Source organism: Myotis yumanensis, unplaced genomic scaffold (genome assembly GCF_028538775.1).
Source record: "Myotis yumanensis isolate MYYU_CA2020_CCGP unplaced genomic scaffold, mMyoYum1.0.hap1 SCAF_2, whole genome shotgun sequence".
Taxonomy (NCBI): Eukaryota; Metazoa; Chordata; class Mammalia; order Chiroptera; family Vespertilionidae; genus Myotis; species Myotis yumanensis.
The window spans coordinates 67487680-67504539 of record NW_027223753.1 but is presented as its reverse complement, the minus strand read 5'-3'; the positions used below and the strand labels follow the sequence as shown (position 1 = coordinate 67504539).

Below are 16860 nucleotides of genomic sequence, written 5' to 3'. Positions count from 1 at the left end.
CCCGCAACCCAGGTACATGCCCTTGACCGGAATCGAACCTGGGACCTCTCAGTCCGCAGGCCGACGCTCTATCCACTGAGCCAAACCGGTTTCGGCTTTGTTTTTCTATATGGATTTGTATTAACATCTGGGGTGATCCTGCTTCCTGCTGAAAACCTCCTTTTGCGGTTTTTCTAAAGGCGATTTTCTATAAAGTTTCTTCAAGTCCCCTCACTCTGTTTCAAATCAGTTGTTTGGGGGAGAACTTCAGAGATCTCTGTGATTATGGACTGCCTCTCTTCCTGGGCAGATATCACTGAGCCACTGCTCCTCCCTGGGCAGGCATGGTAGCATCTGGTCTTCTCTACTTGCCTCTCCCAGCTTGGAAACTCCTTCCTACAAGTCATCCAGAGGGAGGGTGAGCAGGCCAGGCAATCTCAGCCCTCATCTTCCTCCCACCTATGCATCAGCTAAAGCCTTCACACTATGAGTGGGGCTGGGTGCATGTTGTTAGCCTCAGCCTCCAGTGTCTGCAACTCAGTGTTGAAGGCAATAAGAAGTACTGGTGGGCTGCCTCTCCCAGTGACATACCTTATCCTGCTTGAAAGAAGGAAGAGGGAGCCACATCTTATTGACCACACCCACCAGGAGCAGAGCTTTTATCAAACTGACCAGTTGTGAAATCCAGGCACCCTCCCGATTTTACAGCTTTCAGAAATTTCTTTTATGGTTGTTGAGTCACTGATTTGTACTCAGTGCTCTAAGTTTCACATTACTATAAGTCCTTCACTTCTAATTTATGAGTCTTTAGGAATTCCAGAAAGTCACATGACATCAAACAGGTGAATAAAAGCCCAACCATCCAGTGGAGAAGCCAGTGGAGAAGTAACAGAAATCACTTCAACCTACACTGAGGAGAAAAAACAGGTAAGAACTTTATTTTGAAAACACCATACATTTTAGTCATACATATGAGCTTTGTCTCAGAATGCATTACTTTGTTTGGAAGTAACCCAGGTTCTGATTGCCAGGTGGAGGAATGATGGGGGCTGGGTGAAAATGCTGAAGGAATTATGCTGGAGTTAACCAGCAGCCCCTGAACAATGGATGAACCGATTACTCCAACACAGTTTCACTGTGGGGGAGAGGGCTAAGGGACGGCTGAAGAAGCCAGGCAGCCTCGATTGCCTGCCTCATTAGCCTTTTATTGAAGTTTTTATCCTTAGATACAATCAGTATGGTGAGTAATCTTGGGAGGACATGTGTGTTTACATTGTCCTCTAGGCAAAGGGCATCCAGGGATTAAGCATAAGGATTTCAGTAAACACCCAGGGGTCTGCAAATGCACAGACTTGTTTGGAAAGGTCAAGGAATAATCAGGGGCACTGCCTTCAACGCTCCCCAAGTCTCCCCCGCTAAGTCAGAATTCTGATAAACAGAACAGGCGACCTTCTATACACTTCCCTTTTCTCAGAATGTCCTCCTTACAACTTTCCAATCAAGTTTCATGTGCTCCCCAACATCTCCCTCTTTTATGTTTTGCTGAATGTAGAAGAAGACAGAGGGAGGTGGTGAACTTTCTGCTTTGGAATGTCAGGGTCCGGGTCCGGAAGGTGCGTTTACTGCTCGATTTCCGATTTTACAGCCTATAAGAAAAACAAAAAGAGCAATGGTTAGTTATCTGGAATGTGTGGAGTGTGAGTATGCTCCAATAATTGCTCAGCCTCTGCTGTCAGCTTCACCATTCCCCATGTTATTCAGGGGACCGTCGGGGTCCGGAAAAGGCTCCTTGTTCAGTGCTGTGGAGTCCTCAAGCTCAGATTCTTCATTTCTGGTAGAGGATTGGTCCTGTGCCATGCCATGGCAGGGTTTAATCTGGCGAGCTGGAATCTGCAATGGCCCTGTGGGGGTTGAAATACATGTATATCCTCTCCCCCATGTTACTAATTCATTGGGTCCCATCCAGTTATTAGTGTCCACATCTTGCCACAAGACGTGGTTTCTGAGGTGGGGTATTGAGAGTTGAAAATGATCATTCAAATTTTAAAAATTAAGGGTAAAGATTGCTTTAGATAGTAGTATTGCAGGATCCTTGTATCCCATATTCCCCCTTTTTTCTGTTACTAGCATACCATTCAGGGTAGCATGAGCATGTTCAACAATGGCTGCCCTTGTGTATTGTAAGGGATTCTTGTGGAATGGTGGATTGACCAAGTTCTTCAAAAGGCAGTGAAGCCATGGACTAATTTCAGTTTTTATTTTGGTTAATATAGCTACAATTGGAAACAGGTCTAATTGAATTCATGCAAAGAAATGTATTGCCACTTATTAAGAATTGCCGAAATACTAGAGGGAAAGGTGGGGGGAGAATATATAACTTACCAAATTTGTGTTAAAAATGCTTCCTTATATCTTAAAAATAAAAACTTAAGAATCAGCAATACTTGCAAATGACATGGAATCTTGTCCTTTTTGCAAAACACGATATTCCAGAATAACAATTAGAGCTATAAATGAAGGCATAATATGGTTATTATTATTTGACAAAGCTTCCCACGTATCTTAAGCAGAAAATTGTCCTTCATGAAAGAGAAAACAAGCATTCCAGGGCCTATTGGGATGACCTAAAGCCAATTCTAAGTAAAAAAAAAGTTTCTTAAAATTCAAACTCTGGAAAGATTGTCAAATTTATTTTACCGCCCTAACTGGTTTGGCTCAGTGGAGAGAGCATCAGCCTGTGGACTGAAGGGTCCCAGGTTCAATTCCGGTCAAGGGCATGTACCTTGGTTGCGGGCATATCCCCAGTGGGGGATGTGCAGGAGGCAGCTGATCGATGTTCCTCTCATCCATGTTTCAAACACTCTATCCCTCTCCCTTTCCCTTCCTCTCTATAAAAAAAAATTATTTTGCCAAAAAATCATATATCAAAGTGTATTAGATACTAACATAGGGTAGCAAACTTCAGTTTCCACGATTAAAAGATGGCTTTTTTTTTGTAAAAAAAAATACTTGATTAATATGAAATAGAACCATTTTAATAATTTATAGAACTTTTGCTTCCTGGGTAGAAAGACAGGAAAGATCTTTCCCCTATTAACAGACTAGTTTATTCTCTAACTTCATTTGTCCTTGGGTGTGGTCAGCAAATGACACTAATTGGATTTCTGCTATCAGTCTCCCTGAGTATATTGACATAAGCTATTTACAATCTGGTTATACCCTCTGGTTAGGGAGGCAAAATGAAAATCATTGACTTTAAGTGTCCTTGGTTTAGGAATATAGGATTTACTAGATGGCTCCAAATTTCTGTCTAACCAACTCAGTTTCCTTATTGTACTTGTCCTGGATTAGTGGCCTGTGTCATTTACATAACTTCCTTTCAACATTTTCTTCCAAAATTCTACAACTTTCACAAATCTTTCTTCAGAAACCTTGCAACTTTTAGAAATAACCAGCTCTAGAATCCACTTTCTTTTTCCTTCAAAATGCATCTCCGTGCCTCATGCTTTATTATACCAAAGCCACATTTTCCAATTAGTTAGAATTCTTGACCCTTAGAAACCTTAATTTTTAGGTGGTAAGTACCTAACATTCCTCAAATTAGCAATACATTCATATTTTAAGAGATATTTCTAATAAAATACAAGACTTATTCATGAAGAGATTCAATCCACCCTCTGGATTTTCCATCTGAAGCAAAACTCAGATTAATATTTCAGTATCCTGTTATTTCAAAATACCTAGATATTTAATAATTTTTACTATTTAGTCCAGCAAACTCCAAAGGTTTTTTTTTATTGTTTAAAGTATTACAAATAGTAGTACTTATGTCTCCTTTTATTCCCCCATTGACCTCCCCCCAGCCTCCCCTACCCTCCAACATATGCCCTCACTACCCCTTCCCCAGTGTCTTGCATCCATTTGTTATGCTTATATGCATGCATACAAGACCTTTCGTTGGTCTCTTACCTCTCCCCCAACCCTCCCCTGCCTTCCTGCTGTAGTTTGACAGCCTGTTCGATGCTTCTTTGCCTCTGTATCTATTTTTGTTCATCAGTTTATAATGTTCTTTATATTCTACAAATGAGTGAGATCATGTATTTATCTTTCACTAGCTGGCTTATTTCACTTAGCATAATGCTCTCCAGTTCCATCCATGCTGTTGCAAATGGTGAGAATTCCTTCTTTTTTTACAGCAGCATAGTATTCCATTGTGTAGATGTATCACGGTTTTCTAATCCACTCATCTGCTGATGGACATTTAGACTGTTTCCAAATCTTAGCTATGGTGAATTGTGCTGCTATGAACATAGGGATGAATAAATCCTTTCTGATTGGTGTTTCTGTTTTCTTGGGATATATTTCTAGAAGTGGTATTACTGGGTCAAATGGCAGTTCCATTTTTAACTTTCTGAGGAAACACCATATTGTTTTCCACAGTGGCTGCATTAGTCTGCATTCCCACCATCAGTGCAAGAGGGTTCCTTTTTCTCCGCATCCTCTCCAGCACTTGTCCTTTGCTAATTTGTTGATGATAGCCATTCTGGCAGGTGTGAGATGGTACCTCATTGTTGTTTTAATTTGCATCTCTCAGATGGTTAGTGACTTTGAGCATGTTTTCATATGTCTTTTGGCTTTCTGTATGTCCTCTTTTGAAAAGTGTCTATTTAGGTCCTTTGCCCATTTTTTTGATTGGATGGTTTATCTTCCTTTTTGTTAAGTAGTATGAGTTCCCTGTAAATGTTAGAGATTAAAACCTTATCGGAGATAACATTGGCAAATATGTTCTCCCAAGCAGTGAGATTTCTTGTTGTTTTATTGATGGTTTTTTTCACTGTGCAGAAGCTTTTTATTTTAATGAAGTCCCATTTGTTTATTTTCTCCTTTTCATTGCATGCACTTGCCTCCGTTGTCAAATATTAATTGAGCATAATGGCTTGTGTCAATTTCTGGGTACTCTGTTCTGTTCCACTGATCTATATGTCTGCTCTTGTGCCAGTACCAGGTAGTTTTGAGAACAGAGGCTTTGTAATATAGCTTGATATCTGGTATTGTGATCCCTCCAACATTGTTCTTCTTTCTCAAGATTGCTGCAGCTATTCTGGGTCTTTTTTCATCCCAGATGTATTTTTGGAGAGTTTGTTCTAGGTCTTTGAAGAATGCCATTGGCATTTTTAATGGGGATTGCATTGAATTTATAGATTGCTTTGGGTAGTATGGTCATTTTAATGATGTTGATTCTACCAACCCATGAACATGGTATATTCTTCCATTTGTTCATGTCTTCTTCCTCTATCTTTTTTCAGCGTCCTGAAAGTTTCTGAGTACAGGTCCTTTATCTCCTTGGCTAAATTTATTCCTAGGTATCTTAATTTTTTTGTTGCAATGGTAAATGGGATTGCTTTTTAGTTTCTCTTTTTGTGAGTTCATTATAGGTGTATAGAAAAGCCACAGCTTTCTGGGTGTTAATTTTGTATCCTGCAACATTGTTGAATTCATTTATTAAGTCTAATAGTTTTTGATGGAATCTTTGGGGTTTTCTATGTATCATGTCATCTGCAAATAAGGACAGTTTTACTTCTTCTTTTTCAATTTGGATACCTTTTATTTCCGCTTCTTTTTTGATTACAATGGCTAGTACTTCCAATACTATGTCAAACAGGAGTGGTGAAAGTGGGCATCCCTGCCTTGTTCCTGTTCTTAGGGGAAATGGTTTTAGTATTTTAGTTTTTGCCTATTGAATATGATGTTGGCTGTGGGTTTGTCATGTATGGCTTTTATTATGTTGAGGTATGAGGTCCTTCTATTCCCACCTTGCTTAGAGTTTTTATTAAGAAAGGGTGCTGGATTTTGTCAAATGCTTTTTCTGCATCAATGCATATAATTATATGGTTTTTATCTCTCAGTTTGTTTATGTGGTGTATCATGTTTATTGATTTGCGGATATTGTACTATCCTTGCATCCCCAGAATAAATCCCGCTTGGTCATGGTGTATGATCTTTCCCATGTATTGTTGGATTCAATTTGCTAGACTTTTGTTGAGAATTTTAATGTTTATGTTCATGAGGGATATTGTCCTGTAATTCTCTTTCTTTGTATTATCTTTATCTGGTTTTGGGATTAAGGTAATGCTGGCTTCATAGAAAGAGCTTGGAAGTGTTCCTTCCTCTTGATTGTCATTTGTTTCCAGGATGTTTTTTATTTCTTCTTTGATCTCTTTGGTAACCCACTCACTTTTTAATAGTATGCTATTCAGCCTCCAAGTGTTTGAATTTTTGTGATTGTTTTTACTGTAGTTGATTTCTAATTTTTATGCCCTTGTGATCTGAGAAGATGCTTGATAGGATTTCAATCTTTTTGAATTTGGAGAGACTTTGCATGTGTCCCAATATGTGGTCTATCTCTGAAAATGTCTCATGTGCGCTTGACAAGAACGTATATTCTGTAGTTTTGGGGTGGAATGTTATAAAGATGTTGATTAAGTCCATCTGATCTAGTGAGTCGTTTAGGATTGCTGCTTCTTTGCTAATTTTTTGTCTAGGAGATTTATCCAGTGATGTTAATGAAGTATTGAAGTATCCTGCTATGATTGCATTGCTGTCAATCTCTCCCCTATATCTCCCAGAAGTTTTTTTTTTTAATGTATTATGGTGTTCCTGCATTGGGTGCATATGTGTTTACCAGAGTTATAACCTCTTGTTGTATCGATCTCTTTAGAATTATGAAGTGGCCTTTCTTGTCTCTTGTTATGGCATTCACTTTGAGGTCTCTTTTTGTCCAATATAAGTATTGCTACCCCAGCATATTTTTCATTTCCATTTGCCTGATAGATATTTTCCATCCCTTCACTTTCAGTCTGTGTGAGTCCCTTGTTCTGAGTTGGGTCTCTTGTAGATAGCATATACAGGCATTTTTCGGGTTATGTTGGACTCGATGTACATCATTTCATGGTTATGTTGCCATTTCCCATTTATAGTATTTATATAAAAAAAAGTTCCATCATTTCTACATGTGCATATGTGCTTTATGTTTTTTATTATTTATTTACCACAAATAAAGGTCAGCAATGTTATCTTTCTTTTAAATTTTTTTTCCCACTGTTTCACTTCATCACTGCTGTGTATGTGTTCCATGTGAGTGACATCGGTGCTTTTTTAGGTGGGTTCCAACTTACAGCACAAATCCCGTCATGTCGAGCTGTAGGAATGGATCTCTGAAATAACCCAAGGACCTACTGTATATGGGTTATGTTTTCTTATCCATTCAGTCACTTGATGTCTTTTGATTGGAGCATTTAATCCATTTACATTTAATGCTATCATTGATAGGTACTTGTTTGTAGCCATTTCTGTACTTTTTGCCTATGTTCCTTCCTCCCTTTCTATTTCTTCTTTTTACAGAATTCCCTTTAGCATTTCATGCATTGCTGGCTTGGTAGTGATAAAATCCCTTAGCATTTTTTTTTGTCTGCGAAGCTCCTGATTTCCCTTTCAATTTTGATTGATAGTCTTGCTTGTTAGAGTATTCTTGGATTCAGTCCTTTGCTTTGCATCACTTTGTATACTTCACTCCATTTCCTTCTAGTTTGGTGTGTTTCTATTGAGAAATCATTTGATAATCTGATGGGGGATCCTTTGTAGGTAACTCTCTGTCTCTCTCTTGCAGCCTTTAAGATTTTCTCTTTGTCATTAACATTTGCCATTGTAATTATGACGTGTCTTGGTGTGGGTCTTTTGGGATTCATTTTGCTTGGGACTTTCTATACTTGTGTGACTTTTTTCTTTCCCATATCAAGGAGGTTTTCTGCCATTATTTCTTCAAATAGATTCTCTAATCCTTGCTGCTCTTCTTGATCTTCTGGCACTCCTAATATATATATTACTTGGCTTCATGTTATCCCAAAGTTCCCTTAGGCTCTCCTGCTTTTTAATATTTTTCTCCCATTGGTGTTCAGATTGGGCTTGTTTCTCTACCTTATCTTCTAACTCACTAATTCAGTCCTTAGGTTTTTCTAGTCTACTGTTGAAACCTTCCTGAGTGTTTTTGATTGTAGCTATATCACTTTTGATTTCTTCCTGATTTTTGCATAGGTTGTTGATTTTCTCATCCATCAGTTTATGAACTATATGACCATTACTCTGAATTCTTTTTCTGTCATGTTGTATGCCTCTGTTTCACCTATTTCCTTTCTTGGTGATTCCTTTTTTCTTTCCTCTGGGGATTGTTTCATTGTCTCCCCATTGTAACCATCACTAGGAAGGTCCAAATGCCGAGTTGCGGGGGCCTGAGCCATGTGCACTGGGAGTGTTGCACCACCGAAATGTCTCTGAACAGCTCAGACACCAAGGCGTGTGTCTGTCATGGGTCGGTGGGTGGCACATGTGCCAAGGATTTGAGTCACAGGTGCTCAGTGCAGACTCGTGCGCGTACCTAGAATCAGGGACTCCACATGCACTGTCCTGAAAAGGAAAAAAAAAGTACCCAAAGGTATGCACTGAAAATCAGAGTCCTCTAGTGTGTGCCAGGAGTCAGAATCACATGCTGAGAATCAAGTATCGGAGTCTCTGTCACTTCGTGCAGCCTCGCACGAAGAATCAGGGTCCCTGTGTGCACATACACTGAAAGTTGGAGTCACTGGCACTCAGTATGCATGCACTGAGAATCAGGGATCCTGTGTTCGCTGATGAGAAACAGTGTCCCAGCATGTACACTCTGAGAGTCAGGTCACTGATGCTCAGTGCTGCCTTTTGGCGTGGTGGGTTCAAAAGGCTTGTGCATTGGAAAGACATGACTGTGGTCAGCAGCTGTGGATTGGGAAGACTCAGTTTTTGCTGCTGGGACCTTGTGGCCTTAGTTGGATTCATGCCTGCCCAGTGGTGGCTCAAAGAGGCACCTGGGGGCCCTTTGCCCGGGCTGAGCACTCAGAGGGGCCCTCACACTGAAACTGCACAACCTGCAGTGATTGTGGGCAGGCAGCCGGGAAGGGGGTAGTCCCAATTTCTACTGCTGGGGTCGTGTGTCCTTGTTTGGATATGAGAGCACCCAGCAGGGGTTCACAGTGGCACCCAAGAGCCGCCTTTGGGGTGGTGGGCTCAGGAGGCCTGTGCACTAGAAAGGTGCCAGTGTTGTGTCTGGTGATTGGCAGCCAGGGACGAGGGAATCGCACTTACTGCTATGGGAGCCATGCACCCTTGGAAGTGGAAGTCCTAGGGTCTGCAGGTCTGTGGGTGGGGCAGCAGGATTTTGCCTGGAGTGGCTGCAGGGTCGTAGGCAGTGTCTAAGGTCTGTCTGGGTGGTGGTGCTGATGAGTTCCTAGAAGAGGCTGCTCTCCCCTTCAAGATGGCAAAAACTCTGTACCTGACCCCTGCAGCTTGGGGAGTATCCACAGCAGTGGTAGGTGCTCCCTGTCCAGGACAACCTGGTCTGCCAGCCCCTGCTAGTCCTGCTAGATTTAACTGTCCCTCACTCACTCACTCACTCACACACATACCACACACATCCACACTCTCTCCTTTCACCCCCTCACTCACTCACTCATACCCTCTCCCTCACCTCCGGCCTGCCAGCCACCATCTTCCTCTCCTCTAAACTCCAAAGTTTTAAGTTACCAAACACTTTGGAAAACTATGTTTAGGCATATGGAATTACTACTGAAAAAGCTTTACCCTTCATTTTAGTTATATTTACTTTGCCTTGACAACTTTGAGATTTTAAAGCCAATTATTTTTACCCAAGGCATTTTCTTGGCAAATTTTGTATCAGGGATAACTCACTGGCCTTCAGTGGCTTTTATGTTAAATTAGTTTTTTTGTTTGTTTGTTTGTTTTAAAAAAATGGGAGTGGCCCCAACATTGCTATTTCTGCAGCCTGCTGGAGGGCACTTCTACAGGTCTAATTCCCCTAGGAAAAAGAATTGGGGGGTTTGAATGATTATTTCCCATATTTTTTCTTTCTGAGTAGACTAACAATGTGAAATCTTATATATACAAAGAGATCTTAAAACAGAAGGAGAAAAAACCCTACAGTAAATGAATGAGTACTCATAAAAGAGTGGTCTGGGACATTAGCCTTAGAATCTTATCTCACACTGACTCAGCACAGCTCATGAGTTCTGAGTGGTGCAAAGCCCAAACAGCAGAGACAGAGGATTCCCTATGTTCATAAAATGTCAAAGAGCAGACTAAGTCCCCCAAAGATAAGAAAGCAAGCAAAGAACATCAATAACCAAGTTTCATTACAGACAGACAAGAACCTCCCTTAAACAAATTAAACCAAACAACAAACACACATAAAACAACCATCAACAGACACTCTTATATATGATATTTACAGGCGCACATAACACACAGACAAAACTTAATAAATCAGAGTTCTTTTCATGGATCTTTCAGATGTTTTAAATTTCCCGAGACTTACAGCCAGATGTGGCCCAGAGGGCTTAGATGGAGTCGCCAGTGAACATCCACAAACAGCGTTGTTCACAGATCTCATCATATTCAGCCCTCCATAGCAAATATTGACTGGTGTCCAGAGTTGTTTTGGCTAAAATCTGCCAGTCCCAAGGCATCAAATGGTAACTTTCAGACACATTAAAGAGTCCTTTTGTAAACGGATTGTTAGCCCCATTTTCTCTAGTTGATGAGCCTTCCCACACCGGAGGCAGAGGATTGGGGGCCTTAGGTATTACAGGCTCTACTTCAGAAGGGGGCAGTGGTAAATCCTCCAGGCATTTTGTAGGCTTTTGATCCTCAATATGAAGTGGGCATAGTGCAGCTCAAACAAGAGCCCACATAGTTAAAAATGACAAAGACACTCGTTTTGCCTGGGCCTGATTTCTTTTTAAATCCCTACCTACTGCTCTTTCATTTATAGGCAACTTAAATCCTGAAAGATTGACTCTGATTATTTTTGTTTTTAATAATACTTAATATTCCAAAGATAGTACAAAGCTGTGTGATATAGAATAATTCAATTCATCACCAACTGTTAGAAATAACTATAAAATACAATAGTGTTTGTTTATCAAGCATTGTTTCTCATGTGTTGTCCATATAAGAACCATCTCAGAATATCCTCTCATACCTGCTGAGAAGTCAAGACTTGGGGTAGTTTTCACCATCACTTCCGATGACTGACTCTCCTGAGGAGTAAACATTGGAAACCATCTAACTCCATACAAGAGAACTATTTCATTTTACTTTTTTATTTGAACTTAACAGCTTTTGGACTGGGTATTTCAGTTTACGTGTATTCGGAAAAAAAATGTTTGTTAAGTCATCTAGTCCTCCCCCAAATTTAAATTTTCAGTCCAAGGAATAAACTCTGTAATTCCTCCTGCTTGTAACACAGCAGTAGAAGACTAATGTTTATTCCCCAACTCTGCTCCCAATCACCTTCAGAAAAGAAAAACAAAACAGAGAAAAGGTACCAAGAATGTGTGTTTAAAAAATTATGTTATTTTTTGAAAAAAAGATTTTAGACACCTTATTTCTTGGCAATTTGCAGCTTACTGAATGGATTAACATTATTCAACACTTGCCTAACTTGCTCATTGTTAAACCCAGCATTAATCATTAATTATGGAGACCCTGTGTGTTACTGAACCATACAGAAATGATTCAGATTGTAATTTTTGCTTTATCTATCACACTGATAAGAAAATGCAGGCTCATGGAGGTAAGTTCCCTTTTCAAGTTCTCACTAACAGGAAGTGATTTGAATCCTGGTGCCACTTCAGACTGTGCTCAGACATCCCAGGACTGCCCTGGGTTCTTCCCACAGGACTCCCCCCTTCTCCCCGACCCCCGTCCCCTTTGGTGTCCTCCCTCCCAGCTGTTACTGCTGCTCCTGTCCTGCCTGAGTCTTACTCAAGGGATGTGTCCTCCGCATGCTCACAACTGAATAAAGGGATGTCACTGTCGATCCTCATTTAAAACTTAACCTCCTTGCCCTCTTAGACACTCAATATTTTATCAATACTTACAGAGGATTCAGTATGCAACACATGATTTTAAGAGAATTATAGATTTTATCATATATATTTAACCTTTCTAATGACCTTAATGACCAAGAGATTGTAATTTTTAGTGTAGCCATTTTATGGAAGAACAAACTGAGACAGAGAAATTACTCTTTCCAATGCACACAGCTAGGAGAGAATGGAGCACATGAATGTTGGTTAGGATTGTCTTTGAGAAAGTGAAGATACAATCAAAGCACTTTGACTGCTTTTTGTCCCTTAGTTGCATGAAACGCCCACTGTAATGAAAACAGTAAAGTAGGACCTCTCCCATCTGTGGGACTCTGGCAGCTCTGGGCACATCCTAAATCACCCTGGCTACAGCCTCTCTTCCTTGTCAGCCCAGAAACAAAAATGCCCATTTATTCTAGTTTAAATAAATGAATTCCTGCATTCTTAACTGTATCTGGGTCTATAAAGATCTGTCCCATGGTGTTTTGAGAGTGAGTCTCATATTTTGTCTTCTTCTTCTTCTCAAAGTCTTCCCTCCTCCAATTGCTACAACTCTCAGGATTCACTACATTTGTCCTCCACAAGGTCACAGACCACATTTATTTCTCTTTTTCTGAGAGGCCTGTAGGAAGCGGCTATAGGGTCAAGCCTCAGATTGACCTGCGGCAAGGCCACAAACAAGTCCCATCTTGGAGGGCAGAGGCCTCTTAGCATAATTAAGCTTAACCTTATAGCCCTCCCTAGTTCCTTCCTAGGAATCTAATGGGATGTGTAAGATGTAACAAGTGCTGCCAAAACAAGGTGAAAGGCACAAGAACATTGTAAACGTGTTGACCACTTCCCATGTTTTGGTTTGTGTGTTCTGACTATAAAATAAAGCCTCGGCTTACAGGCTGGGTCTTTCTGTGTCCTCATCCAGGCACGGGAGATCTGCTGAGCTCCAACTGTATTCTCTTGTCTGTCTTCTTTAATCCTTCACCGCCCCTCCTCAGGTTCACCCTTGGCTGAACTGGCACAGCAAAAGCCCTATTCTGAACATCCTCTATTTAAATTCAGTCCCCACTATGTCTATCCTAGTTCCTGCTTATTTTCTCCTGAGCACTTACAGTCATCTTACATACATATATGCATTTTGCTTCTTTGTTTTCTGTATTGCCTATCTCCTTCCCCTAGAATAGAGCACCATGAAGCAGGAATTGGTATCCATTTTATTTACTACTTGATAGTGAGCACTTCCAAGAGCGCTGCAGCACATGGTAGGTGCTCAGAAAATATACGAGGCTAATAAGAAACCAAATCACTCTGGAACTCCATGTATCTGCTCTGGTCACTCCTCATCTCCTGCATATCTCATTGTGCCTCTGCTTACCCCCATATGTTAATGTTCTCAAGGCTATATCATCAGTGTTTTGTTTTGTTCATTCTATTTTTTGATGCATCACATAGACAAGGTTGCTTTAGGGTTTATTTAAAGATCAATATGATAATGTACATAAGGAATCTGTACCAGTCCTTGACACACTAGGCTAAATACTTATCCTTTAGAAGCATACAAAAAGTACAAATCTGACTTGTAAGTTCTACACACAGAAGGCTGACATGCATGTGACTTGTGTAACCATTAGATATGACTTCAGGATCTTGTGTTGTACTGAGTTGTTCCTCTGGGTTACAGCTCACCATGGCCTCTGGATACACCATGATGGACCCCATCTGTCTGGTGGAAAATCAGAATAATCAGCTGACAATAAACCCAACAGCACTGGAGATTCTAGACAAGATCTCTCAGCCTGTGGTGGTGGTGGCCATCGCAGGTCTGTATCGAACAGGAAAATCCTACCTGATGAACCGCCTGGCAGGACAGAACCATGGTGAGTGTTGTTCTGGGGCAGGGCCATATGCTTGGAGAAAGGGATAACACAGACTGATCACACCTTCAAGGTTATCTTAAAAAAGAAACTAACTCCTTCTACTGAAGAAAAGTCCTAGCTGTCATGATGGAATAAATATATCAAACCTCATTGTTCCACAAAACCTCACTCTTTGAGCCAGTAACAAGGGGTTCCCCACTGTATCCAAAGATCCACCCATTATTCTTGATCCCATCCACTCTTTCTGCTGAGGAGCTCAGCCCCAGCAATTATTCCCTTTCTTTCTCTCCCATTACTTTTGTCCTAAACTTTAGGGCCTTTTCAACTAGGACACAAATATTATTCAACATGTCTTGTTTTTAACAAGTGATGGAAGGAACAATGAACAACAGTATATTCTATATATCCCATCTCTTAATGGGTCTACTATCCAATTTTTTGCTTTATTTCTGAGTAAAACTTTGCTAAATTATACCTTCTTTTCTTTATCTAGTCTTTTCTAACATGTGAACTATAACACAGAAGAGTGCACAAAACATACATATATAAAAAGTTAATAAATATAAAGTGATCATCTGTGTAATCACTGTCCATATCAAGAAATAAGACATCGCCAGCACCCAAAAGCCCTAGATATACCCTCTGACACCTCACTAGAGCTCACCAATGTTTTGATTTTCATGGAGCATGCTTTCATTCTTCCTTTTAAAAGTGGTTTTACAAGCTGTGAATGCATTTGTAAGAATAGGTTAAATATTATATAAAGGGAAGTCCATTCAGGTATTCTTTGGAGTCTTGCTTCTTTTGCTCAACAATTTGTTTTATCTAGTCATAAGTATCTGTAATTTATTTATTTTCACTATTTTATAGTATGCTATTGTGAGAAGATACCATCATTTATTTATCCTTTTGCTGATGATAACATCGCTTTTGTTTCCAGTTTTTACTTTTATGAGTGATGTCGACATGAATCTTCTTGTTTGTATATCCTGGTGCACATGTACACAAGCTACCTTGTGTGATAGACCCAGAAATAAAATTGCTGGGTCATGGAGTATATATGTGGTCAGCCTTTCTAGATATTTTTACCAGCTTTCAAACTATATATGCAATGTATATTTTTATTAGCAATAATTTAGTATTCTCCACAGCCTCATAAAACTTTGGTAAAAGACTTTTAAAACTTGATGATCTGGTGACTGTATAGCTGCATATTATTTGCCTCATTACAAATTAGTTTGAGCATCTTTTCACTTATTAATTTTATTTTTGCATTTTCTATTTTTCTTTTCTATTAATTTCCCATTTTTTTCTTCTTACTGATTTTTAGATCAATCTGCCTATGTCCTGTATCTCATTTCTCTCTATGAAAATCACATACAATTTTTATTTTCCAATGTTTTCCTGTCTGTCTCACTAGCTCAGCACCATTACGGCATAAACCTCAATACACTGAATTCCAAATATTCCTAGAAATATCTCTCATTAGAGATATTGTCACTATGTCTCTTTCTCTCTGTCTCACTCCTTCTCTTCGTTTTCTTCCTTTATCTCTTTTTCTTTTTTGTTTCACAATCTTTCAATTTGCTTCCAACAAAATATTTTATCTTGATCTTTGTTGTAGAGAAATTCTGGGCCACCCATCAGGGAGAACACTTTTCCTTGCTTGGCTTAAAGTAATTGCTAGGCCTTTTTTAAGGATTAAAAGGTTTGAGAACAGGGAGAGAGAGAGAGAGAGAGAGAGAGAGAGAGAGAGAGAGAGAGATGTCTGTTGAGGAGTTTCAACACCATCCTTTTAATTCTACTCAAGGTAACACCAGGCAATAATGAGTTGATATTTCATTGTCTGTGAAAGTCTCATCCCTCAAAATATTTTAACACACATAGGTATAGTCAATAATATTGTAGTAATTATGTATAATGCCAAATGGGTCCTTGTAATATCAGTAGGAACACTTTGCAAAGTATATGATTGTTTAACCACTATGCTGTACAACTAAAACTAATACAAAATAATGTTGAAAGTAAACTGTAAGTGGAAAAAAACAACGCCAGAAGTTTTACTCTGCCACCCAAATCATATAACAGAGAAAAAAAAAATTAAAAAGAAGGTTTTGTGCCCAATAAATATACAGGATCAAGACCAGATCACTAAACTCTCCCCTTGTTGATAATTTCCTTTGAGGGATTTTTACCTCATAACTAAGAATGATGATCTCCAATTACACCCACTTTTTCTCACTGGGGGAACTGGGAGTTCAGATTACTCTGTATTAATAAGCGAGCAATCAAATTCTATCACAATGTAGAAGAATGCAGGCCATTTCAGGCTTTATACCCTCTCTGTGTAGAACTCACTGGATGTGGAAAAGAATGGCCTGAGGCAAGCTGAACCAACCTCCCATACACCTTTCATCATGTCCATTTCTAGTGCCCATTGAAGGAAACATTGGCTTATGACACATGTTAAAAATGTTGAACTGTTGGGAAGATATATTACACACAGGTTCTTGGGCATATCCCTCACATGCTCCTCACCTGTAGGTTTACTAGTAAGGCTTTGAAAGAGGAGCAACCACGTTTCACACGTCTTTTCTGCTTTCACTTCCATTATAACCCCACCTGAGGCAGTGAAAAAACCCTCCTCATTTCCTTGTAGAAATGAGAAAAATACAGGAGTGAAGGGGGACAAAGAAATTCAAGAAAGATGATCATCAACCCAGTTCTGGCAGGACACACAAGAACCTCTCAAGGGGTAACTAAAGAGTGTTTAATAGAGGGACTCATGCGAGGGCATAACCAGGTCACAGAACTAATTGTAGGTAAGGAAGCACCCAGAGGGTGGCAATAGCAATGACCAGGTAACTATAGTCACTCCTATTGGATGAACAGACAAGCAAAAAGTGAAACCACAATGTGGCAAAGACCAACACTTTGGGATGGAGTTAAATGAAAGGGTTGTGACCTACCATAGAGGAACTGAGGCACTGGGACACTGTGGCTCACTAAGGGATAAGCAAAGGGAACATATGCCTGAC

At 39.9% G+C, this 16860-nt stretch overlaps 1 protein-coding gene across 3 annotated transcripts in view; it reads left to right on the top strand.

Moving 5' to 3' along the window:
- The first annotated feature begins 863 nt into the window (after positions 1-863).
- The window catches only part of LOC139001881 (guanylate-binding protein 7-like), a 28791-nt gene continuing 12794 nt past the window's right edge, over positions 864-16860 (top strand). For all 3 annotated transcript variants that reach the window (XM_070403406.1, XM_070403405.1, XM_070403404.1), the window contains exons 1-2: positions 864-906; positions 13627-13822. In XM_070403406.1, the coding sequence (XP_070259507.1) occupies positions 13633-13822 (190 nt within the window). In that variant the 5' untranslated portion in view covers positions 864-906; positions 13627-13632. The remainder of the gene's footprint in view (positions 907-13626; positions 13823-16860) is intronic.